This window comes from Puntigrus tetrazona, chromosome 12 (assembly GCF_018831695.1).
Source record: "Puntigrus tetrazona isolate hp1 chromosome 12, ASM1883169v1, whole genome shotgun sequence".
Taxonomy (NCBI): Eukaryota; Metazoa; Chordata; class Actinopteri; order Cypriniformes; family Cyprinidae; genus Puntigrus; species Puntigrus tetrazona.
The window spans coordinates 13012679-13022341 of record NC_056710.1 but is presented as its reverse complement, the minus strand read 5'-3'; the positions used below and the strand labels follow the sequence as shown (position 1 = coordinate 13022341).

The 9663-nt window shown below is 42.3% G+C and overlaps 1 protein-coding gene across 1 annotated transcript in view; it reads left to right on the top strand.

The window, feature by feature from the left end:
- Positions 1–2638: 2638 nt before the first annotated feature.
- Positions 2639–9663, top strand: part of nrg3b (neuregulin 3b) — a 118769-nt gene continuing 111744 nt past the window's right edge. Inside the window, 12 exon segments of the mRNA XM_043253152.1 lie at positions 2639–2671; positions 2674–2790; positions 2792–2818; positions 2820–2844; positions 2847–2897; positions 2900–2920; positions 2923–2989; positions 2991–3048; positions 3050–3104; positions 3107–3213; positions 3215–3311; positions 3314–3502. Of these exon segments, the coding sequence (XP_043109087.1) occupies positions 2639–2671; positions 2674–2790; positions 2792–2818; positions 2820–2844; positions 2847–2897; positions 2900–2920; positions 2923–2989; positions 2991–3048; positions 3050–3104; positions 3107–3213; positions 3215–3311; positions 3314–3502 (847 nt within the window).

Below are 9663 nucleotides of genomic sequence, written 5' to 3'. Positions count from 1 at the left end.
CAACATGAACTTAATTTGAATTGTATGTTATAGATCTTGGAATTATTATTACTATTATTGACACCTTGTAATGTTTAAACAGAGTGGCTAGATCTTTCTTAAAATTACACACCTCTCTTTGCTGATGTGTGCTGCACTTGACCAACCATTTTCACCTAAAAAGTTTCTTTTTTATTAAGCTGAATGTTAGTAAGTAAACAGTCAGATATCAGCCATTGACTTGCATGATATTTTTTGTAAACCTGAAAGTCAGCGTGACCATCAACTGCTTCCATAATAACATTCCTCAAAATATTTTCTTTTTGAAGCTCAACAGAATAAGTGAAAGACATTAATTTGGAATTTGAGGTTGAGTAAATTAAATTTATTGTAATTCTGTACAAATTAATTTCTCAAACAATAATTGCTTTTTTTTTTTTCACTTACTAAATATTAAAAGAACTCCTTCCATAAAAAATAATTCTGGCCTTGTTGATATGCAGAATCTTTGCGCCTGTCTGAAAAGACACACAACAGTTGTTTCATTCAAATTTAAAATGTTTATTGCAACCAATTTACACTGAATATCTGTCCAATGTGAACAGGCTTTAAAACCTAATTCCATCCACAATCACGTTTTATTTTGGAGGCAACGACCATATCTTTAAAAACTGGCCAGTCACTGCTATACTTTTTTTTTTTTTGATTGCCCTCACCCATTTGAATGTTCTCTGGTTTGAGACAAGTCACCCTACAACGGCACCAAGACTTTATGTCTCTCATCTGTCTTCCAGAAGCCTTCTTCTTATGCTGTCCCTCAGGCACTCGAAGTGTATCTGTGGGCAGGCGTCTGGGAGGGATTTGAAACTACTTTTACCTGTGCTGCTCTTTTCTCAAATAACTGTTGCTGCTGGATGTGACAGTGAAACAAATTCTCCTTCCTTTCCTTTCTCCTCCTTTCCTTTCCTTCCTTTCCTTTCCTTTCCTTTCCTCTTTCCTTTCCTTTCCTTTCCTTTTTCCTTTTTCCTTTCCTTTCCTTTCTTCTGCTTTCCTATTTTCTTTCCACTTAGTTTTTTCTTCACTTCTTCCTTCTTATCTTCTCTTTACTTCATGTTTACCTTCCTCTTTTCCTTTCCTTCAGTCCCCTCCCTGCTCTTCCTTGCTCACGCTCAAGTGCATGTACATCGGACAGTTTATGTTTGTCAATCTGGACATATACATTAAATAAAGACGGAAGAGCCAGGAAAGAAAAAGAGTGGCTACTGAAGAAATTTATAACTAACATCATTCACACACCCCCACCCCTCTCTGAACCACACACACACTCTAGAAAAAGCCACATGCAGACACACCTGCAGCCTCTAAGAAAAAGCATGCACTGAACAGCTTTCAAACCAGCGCTCTCCTTTCCTCTCCTTCCTCTATCTCCACTTTCTCCAAAGTCTCATGCTCACCTACTCACTCTCCCCTCCCTCTTCTGCTTTCTCTCTGTCACACATTCTGCTCAGCGTTTGCTCTCTCTCTCTCTTGTTTCCGCTCTCTCCCTCCTCCTGCTTGCTTCTCTCACACTGTGTGTGCCTCTGTGTTTCTGCCATGATCTGCAGTCTTTCAGTGTGGGAATGTAGCAAGCCCAGAGACAGGACTGCCTTTGAATTCTGGTGCAATGACGGATGCAGGGCAGAGGCTCAGATGTACACTGACAGAGCAGGAGGGGCAGGAGGCGAGGATTAGGAAAAGGATCTAGTGGATTGCTCCTACTTGGCCCCGTCTCTCTGCCTGATATCAGAGTACATCATTCTCCCTGCGCTCCGCTATTCCTTTCCCAGTGGGATTTGGATTACCGCCTGCCCGTGGTCCACTGGGATGCACCGGGGTAGTAGAGACTAGAGGGAAGATCAAGCCGCGTAGGCCAGAGACGAAGCGCCGTGTCAGGGAGAGAGAGGCCATGCAGAGGCTGTCCCTTAGGTGGAGCTGTGCTTCTGCCATCATCTGAGCTTCGCCACACACACACACACACATATATATACGCACACACTCACACAAACACATACAGAGGCAGGGCTGCGCCGGCGGCCGCCACGCACTGGCGCGTTAATGCAGTTGTAGAGAAGATCTGCAGCAGTGAGCTGCCCTGCTTAAACACTCACAGATTTTATATGGAAAATTTGACTCCGGGAAGAACACCGTGAGGATCCATAAAACTTAATTTTTTTGTTCTATTTTTCATCTCTATCTATGGAGCATCTTGGAATTACTCTTCGGTTCTAAGGAAGCTGAACTAAACAGAGCTCATTCCCAAAACCCGCTCTTCTCCCAAACCTAGTCCTCTTTATTCCTGATCGAGTGTGTGTGTGTGTGTTTGTTTGTGTATGTGTGCGTGTGTACGTTGACTATTGGTGTCTTTGAGCTTTAGGAATGGTTTATTTATTGTAAGGAATTACTCTTTATGTGTTCAGGATATAAATATATATATATATTTATATATCGGTTGGATGTCTGCTGTACTAAGTACTCATATGAGTAGTCTAATATTGCATGTATCTGTATCTGTGGAAGAGTGTTAAATGAATATTAATGAGATGCCCAGTTTTGGCTCCCTCCCAGCCCCCTCCACTGCTTGCACTTTACTTTCCTGGCTGGGCCTGGAAACCCCAGAAGCATGAGTGAGAGAACGGCACTAGGGGCCACCATGGAGAGACCATGACCCTGGAGGAGCCCGGGGTGAAATAAGCCTCTCCTCGGGCCCCAGGGCCCCCTCCATGTGGCCCCCAGTGAAGTGTGGCCCGCCAGCAGACCTGGCTTTGCGTTGTGCCCCTTACTGATGGGCTTTGTGGGCCTGAGGCCTCAGCCTGATGCTTCTTAAATGGGATTGTGGTGCTCAGTGCAGGATTACGTCCCGACTGACCTGGTGGATGCCAACGCATCGGACAGGACCCGATTTTCCATCTAAACCCAGTGCCCCGCCGAAGGGTTCCGATGGCTCCACGCCTACCACTTCTTCCCCACCTCAGCGGCCCGGGTTCAGCGACCCGAGCGGCTGAGGGTACAGGCACAGTGCAAAGGACTCTGAATTGGGCAGTCCTCAAACCACACGGCCAGCAGCAGTAGCAGCAGTGGAGGAGGTGGCGGGCCTTTAGGGGAGGCCTGGGAAACAGAGCCCACACCTGGTGACATAACAGAGTGGGAACGCGATTGACCAACACCACCACCGCCACCCGAGCCACCAATCCTGCCCCCACCAGGAGGAAAGGAGGTGACCCCACGCAGCACCACTGTTCAAAAACCCAATGGGGATGGTGGGAGCCGAAATGCATCCCCTTCTGCACGGGCTGGGCACCGAGGCACACCACCACGAGCACGCATTTTACCACTACGCGACATGACGATGAGCACAAGCACCACGCAAGCGCCCAAACGACCTCCCACCCTCGCGCCGCCTCCAAACCTGGTCAACGCTGGAACCATGGCCGCCTCCAAGGGCCCTTCAACCAAGCCTACTCGCCACACCAACGCTTCAGGACACGTGAAGACTGATCATTTAAACATTTCGATTGTACATGCATGAATGTGTGTAGATATGTTTGTGCGTGTGAGCTTGTCACACCGTCTGTGATGACGTGCTTTATAAAACCCCTTTTTGTCATCTTTCTTCTAATAAAATCCTTTCCCAGCTTCTTATGGATCAGGATAGATACCTATTCCAGCTCTCTTCTCGGCATTACAAAAGAGGCAGTCAAGCAGTCTAATAGTCTTTGTGCCTGCTGCTGAGTTCATTAGTTCTGCATGTTAATGAGAGAGCACATAGGCAACTGTTTTTCATCTTTGTCTTTATCCTCTCTGTATCATGTGGACATGGTGCTGCCCACTTGTTCTGTTTGTTTCATATCAGTTTTCAGGAATAATGACTGCCAGTGTTGCTTCCGCTTTTTCCCAATAGCATTAGCATGTTCTCCCCCATTTAAAGTAGGTTTGTTGTTAGAGAGAGATTTCACCTGATTTAAAGCAGATAGTCATGGTGAGAGGAAGAGAGAGACAGATAGAAGGCAAAAGAGGAAGTGTAGTGCTGGAGAGGGTGCTGGCTGCCTCGTCCTGTCAGTGGAGATCAGGTCTTAGGGTGGAGATTCCATTTAGATAAGTAAAGATATGAGTACTGCAGTAGGTATGGTAGGTAGACTTGAGGCAGTGGATACACGCTAAGACTCTCACGTAGGGAAACACACACACACACACTACAGAGAACTGAAGAAGAGAGATAGGAGACCACCACAAATGGGAAATAGTATTTATATTGTAATCTGTGTGTATGTGACTCCATGTATGTCCTTATACATCTATATAATACAGCAGCATTGCTATTTTCAAGCTGTAGCTGTCAGGCAACAATCTACTCATTTTTTTTTTTGTCAGGCTAGTATTTTTGCTACATTAAGGCTGCTTAGCCTATTCTTTTCAAATGCACACATCCTGGTATATTAGTTATCCATGTACCTTACAATTTAGCGTATTTCTCTAGTAGTAGTGGGTTTTGAATTAATGAATGAGCAATGTTAATTAAGGTTGCTATACTAATACTACAAAAATACAAAATGTTACATTTAAATAACTATTGCAAGAACTATTTTCTATTTTAAATATATATTTTAAAATGCAATTGAAGACTTTAGATTAAAAACCTCTGAGTCCGTCTTAGGTTTTTCTTAGATTTTTGGTTTTTAAGTGTCTCTTATAATTAGGTTTAGTATTTTCACTTTAATGGCAATGAGAAGGTTATTAGTCAAATATTGAATGAATTTTGAAAATATCCTATGTTATTTTCACAGGAGCCTGATCAAAATACTCAATTAAAAGACAAATCAGAGATGAACTAAGATGTTTTTGCAGTTTTAGTCATTAATTTCACCCTGTTTTGGCAAAAGAATCCATTTTTCAGTGTAAACTTATTTTTCATAAATCATTCTAAAATGCTGATTTGTTGCATTCTAATTATTGATGTTGAAAATTGATCAATGCTGAAATATTCAAATATGCACTCCCAATCTGTTCATTCACGTGAACCCTAAACAGTTCAATAAAATGAATCAGATATTGCAATGCTACATGTGTGGGACATTTCAGGAGTGTATGTTTGATTGTTCACATTTTGGTCACACTATACGATACACATGGGTTGTTACTGGAAAAGCTAGCCTATACTAATTTGAAGAAAGTCAATCTGATTTCAAGCTACTGAAATAGTGAGTGAGTTCAAGTATTCTCTCTAACACTGCACAGTTCAGTCATGAATCCCAAAGAATGTGCTGTCTAAACAAAATCCAACTTTGTTTTCAGTAACAAAAGAAGTCAGTTTCATTAGGGAATGGGGAATCAGCATTAGTCTGCATGCTAATTTGATGTACTTCTGTAATCAAATCTGAAATGTTGTTTATTTATAAAGCAAGGTGTTAAAAGCAGGCCATCAATTTTGTGTCAGCACCAATTAGTTAGCGTGGAGTTTGAATGTCATCCAATCCTGGGAGTTTAAATAGCCCTTTACAGTCAAAATACAATTGCAGAGCTAATTTAAATGAATTTCACATTAGAGCTTCTGCTTTGTCTTCAATAATTGTATCTTGGAAATCACAGAAAGGTTTACAGCATACACAAATCTATGCAGTTAACTATGGTTTGTGTTTCCTCATAAGGGAAACAAATCAAGATCTGCTTCTGTTATGCCCTCTAGGCTGACGTTCCCATAGTTCACTTTTATCTAAAAAATATATATGTATTTTTTTCTGTAGTTATGTGTGAATATGTAAACTGAATCCAACACCCTAGTCAACAGTGAGAACATAGCGAGCTGTTTGTATAAAGAGAAGCTGATGTATAATTTAATACTACACATTCTCTCTTCACATTGCAGTGAATTTTTTCTTGAGCTGAAAGTGCCCTGGAGCTGTAATACTGATAAGGCAAGGTGTGGGGACAAAGGAGGGCCCTGACCCTAGGCCAGAGAAGGACGAGTAACTATGCTTTCGGCCAAGGTTCTTGCAGACCACATGGCTGTCTTTTTTATTTATTAATACGTTCACATTGTCTGTGTCAGGGTCGTATAAAATTCACAGTGACAAAATTTTTATGGGTGGGCCTTTTCCCAGTCTGTATATCCATAAAACTGTGTTTCTCAAAAGCAGATATTAAAATGGCTACTGAAAAACAAGCAAGCAAAATTATTTGGGGGTTGGGAACATTTTTAAATGTTTTGAATGCGCACCAAGGCTGCATTTATTTGATTAACAATACAATAAAACTGCAACTTTTCCAATAACATTATCATATAATCATATGAAATATTATTATAGTTTAAAACTAGTCCAGTCTTAACACACATATCCTAGCTGAAAATGGTAGTGCTACCTAATTTCTCTCTCTCTCTCTCTCTCTCTCTCTCTCTCTCTCTCTCTCTCTCTATATATATATATATATATATATATATATATATATATATATATATATATATACATACAGTGGGAAATTTCTTTATATTTTGAAATATAGGATGCTTGGATCTGCATCACAAGAGAGGTGTTATTGTTGGGCCAAGCTGTTTTATGAATAGAAATGGCAAATGGAAAAAGAGTAGTGGACTGTAAGTTAGATTTGAATGTGCAATATTGTGTCGGGTAATACATCACTGTATAATATAATACAAGCCTGTTCCGCCCCTGCTTGGACTTTCTCTCTGAGGATCGTCTGAGAGGGAAATATGATGAAATGCACTAGTAGTGGCTATGTGCAAACGCATTCATCTTTACGACTGCAAAATGATCTTATGTTTTGGTGGGACTTGTATGGTAATGCACCGAGAGAGACTATGTTGTATTTTCCATAGGTTCCCAATTGAATAAGCGAGACACTAACATGGTTTTAAATCGCCAATGAGAGTGCATCTCTCATTCGTATCTGTATTATTATCCGATTGTTCTGAAGGATGACATGCAGCCGTCCATTAGCCGCAGCGTTGAAACCTGAGCCGCTCATCTTCTTTCCTGCCTTCCGACTCCATTTCTTTCACCCTGATGCACGCTCGCCTCCGCCTTAACATTTCCTACTCTAATATTATCCTTTATTCTGTTCTCTCCTCCTCTTTTATCCTTATTTCCTTTTCCTCTCTGCCTTGTCTTCATGCTTGAGTTTCCTGTATGTGTTTTTCACAGTTGGTCTCTATGTCCTATCTATGTTCGGGGTTGATTTGGCTCAGGGGCCAAGCCTCATTACTTCCTGTGTAAGGAGGCAGTGGGCGGCTGGCGCTCTAAATGCAGCTGGCTATCTGCCTTTGGGGCGGGGATGTTTCTTCACTGACACATCATTGTGATTCCAATGCACACCTTCGGCGGCACAGTCGGAAGCCGCGTGGTTGAGCGGATTTTGTCAGGTATGAGCGCGCAGCGCATCGGGAGAGAAACACCGAGGAACATGTCAAGCTAAAGCCTGGGAAAAACATAGCCAGAAAATCACACTCTAGCTGCTAAAATAGAAGGCCTCAAGGATGAGAAAAGCTCTGACGTGGCGACACAATTTTTGACGCGCTAACACGCACTGTAGCATGCACTCAGTACGGAGTACGAGCAACCCCTGTGGCTCCGGAGGAAAGGTGTACCATAAAAATCATACACAGGATTAAAGACAGAAATCCATTTAGCGCCGCCTCATGGGAGGTCAGCGAGGCTTTCGCCCTGGGCCAAGAGGAGCGTAGTTCCAGCTGCTGCTGCCACGCTGCTCTCCCCAGATACCAGCAACAGGGTAGCCACGTGATACCCGACCACCAATCACAACCTTAGAGGCTCAGAGAGCGAGAGACGAACCTTGAGGGGGAGAACTTCCTCACCCACCTGATGTTTTCCAGGCCGCCTCCGAAATGAAGTACTGCTTTTATCTTGCAGATTAGCTGACTGTTATCAGCAAAAAGTGACGTGACATTTTCAGCGGACTTCCAAGTTGTCCTCGTGGTCTTTTTGTAACTGTGCACTTACAGACAGTCCTCTCCGGAGCGGCCTTGTTTGTTAGTGACATTTTAGTACGCCGTGAGCGCCGGGCTCTCTCCTCTGTCTGGAGAGAGGGCGAGATTAATGCGCCTGATGTGTACTTGTATGGCAGTGAAGGCCATCTTAGGCTTCTTTAATGTCACTGTGTGATTTATGTGGACAAAAATGTCTCGCTGGGAAGCCTAGAGTTTGGGGGGGACGGATGTCGCAGTGTAGGCTAAAATATTAATGTACAGAAAGAGAAACATGTAGAACGCATGTGGCAGGAAGTGTAAATAATTGATCAGGCCTCTTTTTAAAAGTGGTGAGAATGCCCTATTCCATGCACTAGAAATGGAATCGGGTGCGTGTTTTTCACCACAACATAGTCTTTCAACATAAGTGATATGATAGCGATTTCATGGGCAAACACACAACGCCACAACCAGCTTGTACCTCGCTATGCTGAAGTAGCCAGCACTTCTCTTATCCTTTGTTATTCACAGAATAGACAGGACTTGCAAAACAATCCAGTGCATAGAATAGCAGTATCACGAGGAAGTGAAAACAATATATACACTTGCATAATGAAAAGACTAAAAATCCTATAGTGGTCAAGTCTGGTTTGGACAGAGGTGTCTGTATATTATTTTTTAAGATCAGTACAGGTCCAAAAAAGTGTCCCTATATTTAGCTTAGTTGTCACAGCTTGCAGTTGTTCAGAAGCTGCATTATAAAGCACAACAAAGAGCTGCTTCATCATTGACAAACAGTAGAAGACATTTGTTTTATAAGTTTTGTTTCCCACAATGGTTTGTAAATATACATCTCATACAGTGCTCTTTTTGTTTTTTGCCTCTTAAAGTATCCTGTTACTATTTTGGTGTGAGAAACAGCTGCAAAATGATTCAGTGCCTGAGTGAACTCTCTGAATGAATCATATGCAATCTCTATCATCAAACAAGGATTTATCAGCAATATTTTACTGGGGGGCACAGCTGTATTTCACTAGGGCTTGTGGCCCAGTAAACACCTCTGTTCCAAACCTGTATGGCTGGCTTTCTTCTGTGAAGACACTAAGACATAGTTCCTAGTTGCTTTCAAGCTTCAAATAAGCTCCATAAAAGTGGTTCATGTGACTTTTAGCACTTTATTCCAAGTCTTCTAAAGCCTTACAATAGTTCTGTGTAACAAAAGGACCATGCTGTCTATGTTGATCTCTTATTCTTTAGTCTCTTTTGCCTTCCCACCACCTACCCATTCGTTCATAGGCTGAAACTCACATCTTGTCCTATAACAAGATATGACATGACATTATTGCATACTGCTGTGGCAGAGTAAAGGGATTACAGTTCAGTTATTGCATATCCTCAGTATTGAATTACGCAAAGTTATCAGCTCGCCCAATGGATAGATAAGCATAGATAGAAGTGACATTTGGGCTTTCTGCACCTGGTACGCTGGAACGCTCATAAGAGGCTAAAAGTACTTAGAGAAGAATGGTACTGTATGTATTTGTGGATGGAGACTCCATTTTGACACTCTTCTCTAGCAAGAGTTGGTACACTGGCCTGTGGGGAGAGCAGGTGCTGTCAAATGACTGCATTGAGATGCTTTGCAGGCTCACTCCTGCTACGCTGCATAATCCAGCTGGCCTGGAGAAATGCATAACGATTCTGATTAA